Source organism: Sinohyriopsis cumingii, chromosome 3 (assembly GCF_028554795.1).
Source record: "Sinohyriopsis cumingii isolate HCF-2022 chromosome 3, ASM2855479v2, whole genome shotgun sequence".
Classification (NCBI taxonomy): domain Eukaryota; kingdom Metazoa; phylum Mollusca; class Bivalvia; order Unionida; family Unionidae; genus Sinohyriopsis; species Sinohyriopsis cumingii.
The window spans coordinates 97,581,199-97,594,752 of NC_142963.1; the positions used below are offsets into that span (position 1 = coordinate 97,581,199).

A 13,554-nucleotide genomic window follows, 5' to 3' on the forward strand; every position below is an offset into this window, starting at 1 on the left:
AGTACGGTCAACTCTTGCAACGACTGCAACTCTTTCACCAGAAAGCTTTAGACGAAACAGCTCTACCCACTCTGAAAGATTTTAAGACCTTGATGAAAAGTCCAGCACCAGTACCAGTACCAGTACCAGTACCACCAGTACCCGTGACCAAGACAGAAAAAGGAGAAGAAGAGGAAGGGTTTCAAACTCCACCAGAAAAAGTACGCAAGTTAACAACACCACCTACCTCCAGAATTAGATGGATTAAAAAGATGATGGCCACCCCTTCTTCCTCACAAGAGAAAAAGAAAGTGAAGACAGAAGTGAAGACAGAAGTGAAACAAGAACCGATATCCCCCGCTCAGACATCCTTCTCCTCTTCGACACCTATTGCTGGCCGCACACGCAAAGCATTGCAATCCAAGAAAGTACCCCAAGAGAAAAAGAGTAGCATCCTCCAAGAGTGGGTGTCTTATTAACACACCAACCAACACAAAAAAAATGGAAAAAGTCTTAGCCAGCATTTACTACGATCCCTCCCATCCTGCAGGTTACGCAGGAGTTCAAAAATTGTATCGTGCTGCCAAAACGCGACTGAAAAGTCTCCGTTTACCTCAAGTGCAACGATGGTTACAAGAACAAGCTACCTACACTTTACACAAACCCATTCGACGCAAGTTTGCCAGAAGTCGCACCCGAGTGGAAGGCATCGATCATCAATGGCAAGCCGATTTAGCCGATGTCTCTCATTTGGTCAGCTACAATCGTGGCTACAAATATTTGTTTTGTGTCATCGACGTCTTTTCCAAATTTGCTTGGGTCGTACCCTTGACTTCCAAATCGAGCAGCGAGTTAGTGCGAGCCCTGCAACGGGTGTTGAAACAAAGCGGTCGTCACCCTCTTCGATGGCAAACGGACAAAGGCACCGAATTTCTGAACCAAGCTTTCCAAAAAGAATTAAAGAAACGTGACATTCATTTTTTTACCACCGAGAATCCCGAAACCAAAGCCAGCATCGTGGAACGTTTTCAACGCACTTTGAAAGAACGCATGTGGAAATATTTTACGCATCACCACACTCTGAAGTACATCGACATCTTACCGCACCTGGTGCAAGCGTACAACCAATCTTACCATCGAAGCATCGGACGTGCCCCGCAAGACGTGACTCCCGACAACGAAGTGCTGGTGTTTGAGCGCCTGTTTGGTACGTCCCCGACGAGGGCTGTCCCCAAGAAAAGTGTAGTGTTGGCCATAGGAGATTGGGTGCGCATTGGCAAAACCAAACGCACTTTCGACAAAGGTTACTTACCTAACTGGACGACCGAATTGTTTCGCGTCACTGGACGAGTGCATGGCCGTCATCCTGCCGTCTATAAATTGGAAGACATGAACGGAGAGGTGCTCAAAGTAACGTTTTATTTGCCCGAGTTACAACGTGTCACCAAAAAAGAAGACGACGTGTACGACATCGAAAGCATTCTCGAACGCAGAACCCGTAAAGTGGGCAAACGACGTATCAAAGAAGTCAAAGTACGTTGGAAAGGATATCCACCCAGTTTTGATTCTTGGATCGACGCTTCGCAAGTCATCGAGTATAAAAAGAAGTGACCATCATGCCCTTTCACACAGCAGACGCAGCTACGTCGACCACTCCTCCTTCACCTAGTTCTTCTGTGCAAGATTTACAAAAACAACCCTTGTGGCTGTGGTGTGGAGAACGTGTGCCTAAAACGCAAATCGTCTTTTTCTGCCAAATCTTCGTGGTGTATTGTGTCATCGGGGCAGCCATCGCCAATCTGAGTTTGCAACAAGGAGACAACCAATTGTGGACCATTTTATTGAGCAGTTGCATCGGTTACCTGCTTCCTAATCCCTCCCTGAAATTCACCTCGAACGGGAACCCCGGGAACCTTGTGTCCAGTGCCAGTGCCAGTCACCACTTCAATCACAACCAGAACCCCATTTTAGACGGAGACACGCCTCTGACGTCCAGTAACCCCTCGGACAGCCACAGAACTCTGGAATTATGAGTCACCAAAACCAATTTTACTTAACCTTACCCAGTGACAGTTCCATGGAGGTGTTTCCCAAGAACACGTTGTGCTGTTACACGACCAAATTACCTCAAGCCATCCAGTTAGATCACGAAGCCCATTGGGAAGTGGCTTTAGTAGAAATGATTCACCCGACCCAAGTCCTCAATGTCCTTCTCAATCAAAATTTTTTTGATGTGGAAGTTCATGACGAGCAAATGTAACAGTGGATGGATAGCAATGTCAAATATGACAAGAAAACCCGTACACAAAAGTACACCACCTATCACTGGTTCATTCCCCCAGGCTATTATTTTAGTGGTCAACATTTGGTCAGCACCATAACCTCCAGGTTTAATGTCGTGTTTCTGAAAGCTTTGGAGCAAGTCAACAAAAATGTCACCATGGAGTACCACAAAGCAGCTCGTCGCTTCTTGATGAAATTTGAACGGAGTAAAATCCTGTCCATTTTATTTTGTCCTGAATTGTTTGACATGTTGGGCGGAGACATGGACATGAGAAAGACCATGATCAAGAAAAACGAATTACCCATCGTTTACGACAACGAGTCTTTTAGCAAGTTATTTCGTGCCCCGGTAGAACTGAACCAAGGACTGAATTTGATGTTCGTGTATTCCGATGTGGTGGAGTACAACGTGGTGGGACACACCTCCGTACCGTTACTGCGTGTCATTCCTTTCAAAGTGGATTCTGCCACGAACACTGACGAGGAAGGTGCAAACACTTACCACGTCCACCGCGAATTTGTCCATCCTCACTATTTGCCTGTCAGTAAGTCTTATTTGGACACGGTCAACATTGCTATAAAAGGAGATCTGGGACAAAATATTCCATTCACCAAAGGAAAAGTCACGGTGAAACTCCATTTTCGAAAACGGTTCTCTCACGACTCTTAAGTCATGTATCCAGTGTACCGAGGGGTTGCTCGACAGCGAGGACACGGCTTAGGAGATATGTTAAAATCGGCCTTTCGTTCGGTGGCCCCGGTGTTGAAACCGATGGTGACACGCGGATTGCACGCCTTGAAAGATGCGGCACTGACGCAAGGCAAAGAATTTCTCCAAAATGTCATCATCTACAAACAAAACCCTAAAGAAGCCTTCATGAGGGCAGGCAAAAATGTCTTGCTGCAAACGGGCAAAGACATTTTAGGCCAACGAGAAACACCTATAAATGCCCTGCACGCTACCGAGTCAGGCATTCAGCAAGGACAAGGCAGAAAGAGACGACGAAGAAAACACCCTTTCACCAGACTTCAAGCGAGAAAGGCCAAGAAAAGAAGAACCGTTCGAGACTTAGACGTTTTCGATTATTGAGAAAAGAGACAAAAAAATGATGCACTGAGAATCTTGCGCTTGTTCCAAGACGGAACTGGATCTGTTTGCCATGCCCCCCACGATGATGACGATGCAAGAATCCCAGTGGGTGGAATTTCACCCCGTCTCCTCACTGACCGATTCCGCTCCCATCGAGTTTGAAATCAAAGGACAGCCCGAAGATTACATCGATCTGAATAGCAGTTACTTGTACCTGAAAGTCAAAATTCTAGATAAGACTGGAGGTGCTATAGACGATGAAGCAGTAGCTCCCGTCAACAATTTCATGCATTCCTTGTTCAGTGGAGTGGACTTGTATTTGAATAACAAACTGGTCAGTAGCAGCATGGATACTTACCCTTATCGTGCCTACCTGGAAAATCTCTTGACGTACGGAATAGATGCCAAGAACACTCATCTCAATGCCTGTGTGGTGTGGGAAGCTGACGAACCTACCAAGTTTGAAATATTGGAAACTGATGAAAAGAAAGACAACAATGATGGATTTGTAGAACGAAGAAAGAGAATCACGGGAGCCGACACAAGTTTAGAACTGATGGATCGTTTGCATTTGGACATGTGGTTGCAAGAAAAGTATTTGCTGAACGGGGTGGATGTCCGCCTGAGACTGAATCGTAGCAGTGCCGCTTTCCATTTGATGGCTGATAGTGACGGTTACAAAACCAAAATCCTAGAAGCCAGACTCTACGTACGCCGTGTGGAAGTGTTACCTAAAGTGGGAAACGACATCAGTCAGACGTTGAGCAGAACGACTGCCAAGTATCCCATACGACGCGTGGAAGTGAAAACCTTCACCATTCCCAAGGGACAGCGATCCATGATCGAAGACCATCTGTTCCAAGGACAGTTACCCAAACGTTTGATCGTTGGTATCGTCGAGAATACAGCCTTCAACGGAGCTGCCGAAAAAAATCCTTTCTACTTTCAACACTTTGGCGTGTCCAAAATCGAAGTCAGTCGCGATGGCAAGACCTTGTGTACCCGACCTTTCGAACCTGACTTTTAAAAGAAGAATTACTTGAGATCGTACTTGTCCTTGTACGAAGCCACCGGACAGTTAGGAACCAATACCAGTCACGGTATTACGTACGAGGATTATGCAGGAGGCTACGCTTTGTGGGCTTTCGATTTCACTCCAGACCAAGGCAGCGACGAGGGACATTTCCACCCTATAAAATCCGGCCAGATTCGTGTGGAAATTCAGTTTAAAGACCGAGACCCTGATGAAACGGTGAACGTCATCCTGTATGCAGAATTCGATAATACCATAGAAATCAACAGTTTGAGAGAAGTCATCCTAGATTACTAGAAACCATGGAAGACTGTTATCCCTCTTTACCTAGTGGAGAAACTTTTAGTGTTGCATTGTTGTTAAAAAATGTTAGAGTTGTTGTTGTTTAGTGTTAAGTGATTTTTGAATAAAAAATGTTGTGTTTTGAAAAAATTGTTTGATGATATATTGTTGGATTATTGTTAAAAATGTTAGAGTTGTTGTTTAGTGTTAAGTGATTTTTGAATAAAAAATGTGTTTTGAAAAAAAATGCCTTTGTCTTTTGTTTAGCTATAAGAATGTTGGATTGATGCTCTTTCATTTCTTACTATCCCTCTCATGACACTCACTAAACGCTGCGACTCAAAAACCGTGTGGGGGATGTTTTCCTTCACGTCCGCGCTTTGACTTTAAGAACCGGGTTGTTTCTAGTCTAACCATCCATTGTCGACTCATCCTCCTAAGAAGATGTGCTCCAAACTAGCTAAACTCAACGAAGCCTACGTGAATTTGCATAGGGTCAGACACAGTCTGATACCGAAGCCAGAAGAAATAGAGAATGTGAGAATGTTAAAAACCACTGAAGACCTGATAGAAGAGCTCTTCAGAGAAGAAATGAACAGGGAAAAAGAAGAATGGACAGAGAAGTACAGACTTCAGAGACAGCAGCAACAACAACAACAAGAGCAGCAGCAGCAACCTGAAGCTGACAGAGGCTTTGTCGATTGTCGTATCGACACCAAAGAGTTCTTCTTCTCTTTCCGAAGAAGCAGACCTATCGCCAGAAAGTCTATCCTCAGAGGACATCGCATTCTTAGAAACTAAAAAGAATGCCATAGCAAACAAAAAAAAAAAAAAACAGCCCTTTTCAGGGCTACCCAATACTCTAGAAAAGAAATAACAATAGATTTGCCAATGTGTGTAGGTAGAGTAGTGTGAAAATAAACACTAACTCTTTTTTAAAAAAATGTGAGGGTATGTGTTTGTGTGTTTGTGTTTGTAAGTGGTTAAGTAAGTTGGTATGGATAGTAGATTAAAATGATGTCTTTTTTGTTTTTTTTGGTGTTTGAGGTGTAAATTTGGGGTTAGATTGGATTGCTTTGCGTATGTGGATAGTCTATTGAAGTGATTTATAAAAAATTTTAAAATAGTGATGGGTAGCATAAAAAGTGAGTGAGTGTTTCTTTTAGGTCCACGCGTTGCTGTTTTTTGGTCATGATGTAGGTAAGATCAATTTTATGTTTTTTGGGGATGTTTTCCTTCACGTCCGCGCTTTCACTATAAATTGAAACTCGTTCGGCAGTCCAGCTACCCTTGTTGATTGATCAACACCAAAAATGAACACGAGACTGGAGAAACTGTTGGAACTTCATGTGCATCTGGAATATGCCAGGCGCATATTAAATGAACTAGCCGCGGAAGCCATTGTGGAGGAGGGAAGGATAAGAGAGGAGGAGGAAAGAAGAAACAAAGAAAAGGAGGAGAGAAGATATAAAGAAGAAGAGGAAAGAAGATACAAAGAGGAAGAGAGAAGATACAAAGAAGAGGAGGAGGAGGAAAAGGAGAGAAGAAGAAGAAATTTCAGAATCCCAGAGAGCGAAAATTGGGATTCTGAAGCGACATATCCTGCCTCTGCTCTCTCCCCCAAAAAGGTAAAAAGTAACTGGGGGACAAGATGTGTATGCGGCGCCAGGCCTGGAAGGTGCCACCATTAACCAGGTGTCCATGAAGTTCCAAACAAAAAAACAGCCCTTTTCAGGGCTACCCAATACTCTAGAAAAGAAATAACGATCGATTTGCCAATGTGTGTAGGTAGAGTAGTGTGATTATAAACACTAACTCTTTTTTAAGATAGTGTGAGGGTATGTGTTTGTGTGTTGGTGCTTGTAAGAGCTAAGGTATGTTTGTGGGAATAGTAGATTATGGGTTTCTTTATTGTTTCTTAGCGTAGGTGAAGAGTATAGTTAGGGTTCTGTAAGCGCTCACGTACGATTGTGTGGATAGTAGATTATGGATTAGTTTATTGTTCTTAGCGTATGTGGAGAGTATAGTTTGGGTTTTGTAACCGCTCACGTACGATTGTGTGGATAGTAGATTATGGATTCGTTTATTGTTTCTTAGCGTATGTGTTTGTGTGTTTGTGTTTGTGTTTGTGTTTGTACCCGCTCACGTACGATTGTGTGAATAGTAGATTATGGATTTGTTTATTGTTCTTAGCGTATGTGAAGAGTATAGTTTGGGTTTTGTAAGCGCTCACGTAAGATTGTGTGGATAGTAGATTATGGATTTTGTTTATTGTTTCTTAGCGTATGTGGAGAGTATAGTTTGGGTTTTTATTATATGAAATGAGAAAGTATAGTTTGGGTTTTATTATATGAAATGAAAAAGTAGGGGGATGTTTTCCTTCACGTCCGCGCTTTTCGTATAAGAACCCACAGTATTCGTCGTTCAAACCATTCTGCAAAGAATAAAAAAAGAAGATGGCTTCTAACCAAATGGACAAAATGGAAAAATTGCAAAACGTCCTCGACAATTTAGGAATGATAGAGCAAATGTTGGTTAACCTAAACGAGGATCACTATTCTTATAGTCCCCATCGAGTGAAGATGGAGATAAACAATTTACGAAAAATGAAGGTAATCATCAGTGATCTGTTGAAAGAAATAAAGGAGGAGAAGGAGGATGAAGAGGAAAGGATAAGGATGAGAGCATGGAATGAAAAAATTGAAAAAGAAGAAGAAAATGAAAAGAGGAAGAAAGAAGAGGAGGAAGAGAAGAAGAAAGAAGAGCAGGAGAAAAAAAAGAAAGAAAAGAAGAGAAAGAGTGTTGGAGATAAAATAAGAACTTGGTGGAGAAAAAGAAGAAACTAGAAGCAGAAGAAGAAGAAGAAAACCCAAAGGCCCTTTTCAGGGCCAGCCATATTTCTCGAAAAGAGATAGCCTTTCCATTGCCTACCCCTTTTTTTAAAATTTAAATTTAAATTTAAATTTAAATTTAAAAAAATTTAAAAAAAAAAAAATCCCAAAAGCCCAAACTCTATTCCCCATGTTAATTTCCCTTGTCCCTAGACAGACCCAAACTCTATGTTAAATTCCCATTGTCCCTAAAGTGACCCACGATTTCTCTCCATGTTAAATTTCCATTGTCCCTAATCTGACCCAGGGGTCTTTTTAATGCTAAGTCCCATTGTCCCTAATGTGCCCCACTTAACTACTGTTATGTACAATATCATAGTGTATCGTATATAATTAAATACCTTATGGTTGCTTTCCTTTTCAGACACTCCAAAAGACAACGATTCTTATTTGTAAGTGCCATGGGGTTTCCGGAAGCTGTACAATACGCACATGCTGGAGACAGTTAGCGGATTTCCGTGTCGCAGGAAATATTCTAAAGAAAAAATATAAAAAGGCACAACGTGTGAATTTTCATAATGGCGAACTTAGAAGAGGAAATTCTGCTAGAAATGTGCCATTACCTCTTGTTTCCAAAAGCAGTCTAGTGTATCTCTCTGATTCGCCAAATTATTGCAAGATTCGACATGCCAATGGAATGATTGGGACACAGGGGAGACAGTGTATTAAGCCAGAGAAAGGTGTTTCGGTGCCAAAATGGCAGAAGAAGAATTGTGAAAGATTGTGTAGGGATTGTGGTTTTCAAACTAGAAGGGAGACTTTACAAGAAATGTCTAAATGCAGTTGCAAATTTCGCTGGTGTTGTACGGTTACTTGTAAGGATTGCCTAAAAACAGTGACGAAAAACTTCTGTCATAAAGAGTATTAAAATAGTACTCGCGAGTGTGCTCATCTTTTTATTTTAAAGTGCTCAAATGTTTACTCAGCGTCTAAATTCATGAACTTATAATGCTTAAATTCGATCTGAACAGCTTATATTACTAGCGATTCGGATGGAGCGCACCGTCAGCTGTAGTTAAATAACGTGGAATTCAAATCCCTGACGACGACAGTGAATGACTCATTTGGTCATTTTTGCTTGTTTCACAGAGGCTAAAGTAAAAAAGAACTAACGATAGTCTCTATGAATGTAACGTGTATACTGGTTTTTGTTGCTGATCTACTTCTTCATTGTGACATTCTATTTGCCTCATTGTGCGATTTATGTTGGGATGAGGGGAAAAGGTACACAGGCCATTCTTAAGAGAAGGCAGACGGCTAATTCACTGTATATACGTTAGATAGCTTCTTAATTAGACTATATCACAAGCACTTTCAATGCAGTGGAAAGGAAAGGTTTTGCCTCGTCGCGGTTGATAGGAATTGATGGCGTCCATTCGAATCGATAGTAACAACATTATTCAGGTGTGTTTTGAATGGCTCTAATATTGAATGACCTTTTGATTGCTCATCATTTTAACACTGGGCTAAAATGCGTCAAAAGGAATGCGAGGATGATGGGTAGTTTGGATAAACGAATTGGACTATACAAGGTCCACAGTTTTGAGGAAATGAGGTTTTAATGATCTATTAATCCAGAAGGCTGAGGGTCAGATACCTCGTAGTTCGGATTATTATCCAGCACTATTCGTATTTGTCAAAACGCGTTTGATATAACAGCAAATTACTTTAAACAATTACTACAACCTCAGGTCATATGTACAGTTTAGATGGCGCTAACCAGTTTCGTATTTTGCATAGAATGTTAAAGAAAAAGATTTTCCTCACTGGTTATGCTGGCTATTTAAAAATGCCTTTGTATATCTAAGGTATTGTTCAAAGAACCTTTAATTCCCTATATTGTATTGCATGATTGATGCATGTAATATGGGTTAAAGATTATTCAGCCTGGCCTTACTTCAAATGTGCATTTCTCAAAAAATGCTAGCTTCGCTTCGTAATTTTCATTTCCTGAATTTCATTGGTAAATTGTTACAAAAAAGAGCAGATAACTTTGTTTTACATTTTGTACATTTGGTAATTCATCCATTGCAATTTCAGAAGTTTGCATTCTGGCAAAATTCTTTTCCCCATCTTTAATAACTGCTAAACACAGTGTACTTTAAGTTAATGTAGGCCGGTTTTTTAGCACAAGGAAGCAGTCATTTTAGTTAGCTGTGTGAAAACAAATTACAATTTCTACAAGTACAATATTCGATGAAATTTCAGCCACAGTACATGAAAGTAACATAGAGATATACCAACATTCTTCCTATTGTGTTGCAAAAGTAAACAACTTCACCTCATTGAAGTTCATAATATATGTAGAGCGACTACTGAATGCATACCAGATATTATAATATTACTCATGACTGAAGCCACTTCCGATCTTTATTTATCTCTTTCCGTCTTTCTTCCGGATGAGGTCAGGGGAAATAACTCATTTATAGAGTCAACAATCTGACAAGAGTATTTGTTCTAGACCCTGTTGCAGTATTTTAAGCGGTTAAAAGCATGAATATATGTATCGGTTTTTGCCTAATGTAACATGTGCTGGGTTGCAATGAATGAATGAATGAATGAACGTATGAACGAACGAACGAATGAATGAATGAATGAATGAATGAATGAATGAATGAATGAATGAATGAACGAATGAATCAAAGAATGAACGAACTAACGAATGAATGAATGAATCAATAAATCAATTAATGAATGAATCAATCAATCTGTTACATTTATTGTTGTTATTAAATGTCTTAAACTCGCCGTGATTTATGATATAATGCAAGTTTTAATGGGAAAGCAAACGCGACAGTTCATTTCTTGAATAATGATATTTACTTGAAATAAATTTCAGTCATTTCTGTATAAACTATAGGTTACAAACGTTATATGCAACTAAAGACCTCAATGAGTACATAAAAAGTACTACAAGTGAACCGCATATTGATCGATGCGGAAAGACGGTCAATACGATATATTTGTTCTTCATGAAACTTTAATTTACAGAACGAAAGGTCTATAATTGTTTATTATATGATATAGTACAAAGGTATGATTCAGTACCAACGTCAAAAATGAATGTAGTTTAAGAATATGTATTGCTCACTGCATACTGTCGCCCAAAAAATACACACAGACAACCACACCATAATGCTCATATTCTAAAGAACAAACAATGTTCTTTAAATCAATACCACGAATGTCTACATCTAGCTCTTGTATCACTTAGGAAACGTGCCTTAAAATTGACAGGGAGTACATTCGCGGATACTGAACCGGAAGTAATAATTGTTACTATACGTCTCTGATCACACCAAAATATAGCGAAATGTGCAATCCCTGGATCCTATGGATCATTCATTAATACGGAATGAATTTGCATAAGAGAAAAAAGATGGTATCTAAGATTAAAACGTTATAACTTGTACCATACTGAACACAGGGCAGAACGACCATGCCTGCTCGCGCCAACCACATTCTCCGAAAGAAAAGTAGGAACTTTGTTGTGTATATAGCATTTATGCAAATCAGAATGTTTGTTAGTCGACCCAGTAATTACCTCTTTTTTATAAGTGATTTTAAAAATCAAAGTATCAAGCCTGGAACATATGCACAGGCATATGCGAACACATAAACATAAATAAAATATAAAATATCATCCTGCATTGAAAGATTCAACTGTGAAAATGATGCAAAATTACAGAAAAGCAGGCAGTATTTATTGTACTAGAACTGTTCAATTGTCTAAAGATTTCATCCATTTGAGACATTGATTATAAAAAGAAGACATACTAGCAGCATGCCTTATGTCACTGGGAATGTTGTTCTATACCGATATATTGAAAACATTTTTTAAAAAAATCCTTCTTTGATCTTGGTATAATGTAATTTTTACTTCTTATGGACCTTAAATCTACGCCGGCTTTTTGACAGTGACAAAGAGCGTTTGATTTTTATACGTTAGATCATATCAATAACGTGCAGCATCAATGCAAGTCCTTTTACTGGCCTTTTGGTCGGTCGTTGGAGTCCAGTCGAATATCTAGTAGTGCTCCATGGCCGTGGTAATTGTACCCAGAGGGATCTAAATAGGCTTTTAATCAGGGTATTTACTCCAGGGTATCCTTGGAAGTTTTGTTATAAACGACATCATCTCTATTATTTTAAACCTGGAAGTGAAACAGCTTTGCCTTCCACCAATTAACGTCAACTTCCTTGCACGACACCGGGAATATTTTTTTTTCTCGCAATAGCGCTCGAGTTGGATTTGTGGTACAAATTTTCACGCGGCATCGAACACAATATAAAGGCATGTAGATTTTATATACAACAATTGACATTCGACATAGCATCGTCGAAAAAGATTTCCATCAATAAATTTGCCTTGTTGGCGAATCCCATTCCATCCAAGTACACGACGTGTTTCCGAACTTTGTTCGTGCGCTTTTCATTGGCCCTGCCGGATCTTAGAAAACTCAAATGTTGCTGGATCGGATAATGCGATGGTTGAAATGACATCGGTTGTACGAGATTACTTCTCTGGCAATCAACCACATTTTCCCAAACGACGAAGGCTCTCAGACCTCTTTTTGAGAACATTTGGGGAATCGTCCCAAAAGAAGGAGAAAAGTTATAGGGTCTGAATATGTTAACCCGGACCAGTAAGAAAATAATAGTTTATAAAAACGGCCATGTGAACCTTGGGGCAGTTGCAATCTCGGACCTCTGTTTGTGTCCCTCGGGGATTCGTTTCAAAACCGACCGGGATGGATAATAGATGCATGGTGATCTGTAAAGGGGAAAAGTCATGGGGTCTGGAGTGTTTAACCATGATTAGTAAGACAGATCTGAAGCCCCTATATTACTACTACTACTACTACTACTACTACTACTACTACTACTACCACTACTACTACTACTACTACTACTACTAATACAAATATACAGAATATTGTTGTTGTCGTGGCTTAACGGCATTGTTCAGTACATGATGGGTTATACATGGCGGTCAGTATATTTTGTGGAGGAAGAACCCGGAACAACTCTAGGAAGAACCACCGACCCACGGGAAGCTACTGGCAAGCTTTCTCACATACACCATTTTAACCATATGTGTGTGAGTGTCTTTCGATTGATGGGAGAGGATAAGAAGATATGGGAAGTTCTCATAACACTAGTTAGGAGAGATTTTAGTCCGTATCGAAACTGAAGCAAGAAGTCAATTTTTGTTTTAAGAAACAAAACCCCCCAAAAAAACCAATTAATAAATGTTGTTTGTGATTTTGTTTATGATAGTAAAACATTTATGGTTACTATTGTAGTAAATGGATCAACTTTTCAGTAATCGACCAATAAAAGAAAATTATTTTTAAAGTATATTTTCTTATATGCTATTGAGATTTATCAGTGGGGAAAATTGATATAGCCATTTCAACAGTGTTTCTTTTTCTGAAAATGAACAGCAAGATACTGGATCCGTTGAAAATTGTATCAAAGAAACCCAAATACTTTTCCTTTACTCTATACCAACCCATACCCACCACCACCCCCGTAAATGTCCGAAAATATTTCTCATACAGCTCATGCCATGGCCAATGCCGAAGTCCTGCTTTGCTTAATGAGGTCACGACTTGATGGTTAACAATTATTTAAGCCTAGTCACGTGATTGACTTTGTTTACTGATCACTCATTGCCAAAAATATCGCAGACAAACATTATCCTTGTACTGAAGCCTTGACGCCGTCCCGGAATGTTACAATTGTTAATCATTCTTACTATTGATATAAATAATGATCAGCTAAAATATATACATGAAAATATACCAGTAATTCCAATTAATTAATACACTTTTAAAATCTTTAAAAAAAAGCAAGTTATGAATAAATAATAAGCAATTAAATGTTATACGTAACAAAGAGGGAAATAAAGGAGTGAAAGTGGGACAGAGGTGTTCCAGAAAACACCATAACTGCCTTTGAAAAGTACAGACTCTATTCTTTAAATTGCAAGT

The 13,554-nt window shown here is 39.7% G+C and overlaps 1 protein-coding gene across 1 annotated transcript in view; it reads left to right on the plus strand.

Annotated features, from left to right (window-relative positions):
* Positions 1 to 9,909, plus strand: part of LOC149803357 (protein Wnt-8b-like) — a 45,103-nt gene extending 35,194 nt beyond the window's left edge. The window contains exon 6 of the mRNA XM_089951369.1: positions 7,923 to 9,909. Within this exon, the coding sequence (XP_089807495.1) occupies positions 7,923 to 8,426 (504 nt within the window). The 3' untranslated portion in view covers positions 8,427 to 9,909. The remainder of the gene's footprint in view (positions 1 to 7,922) is intronic.
* The last annotated feature ends 3,645 nt before the right edge of the window (positions 9,910 to 13,554 follow it).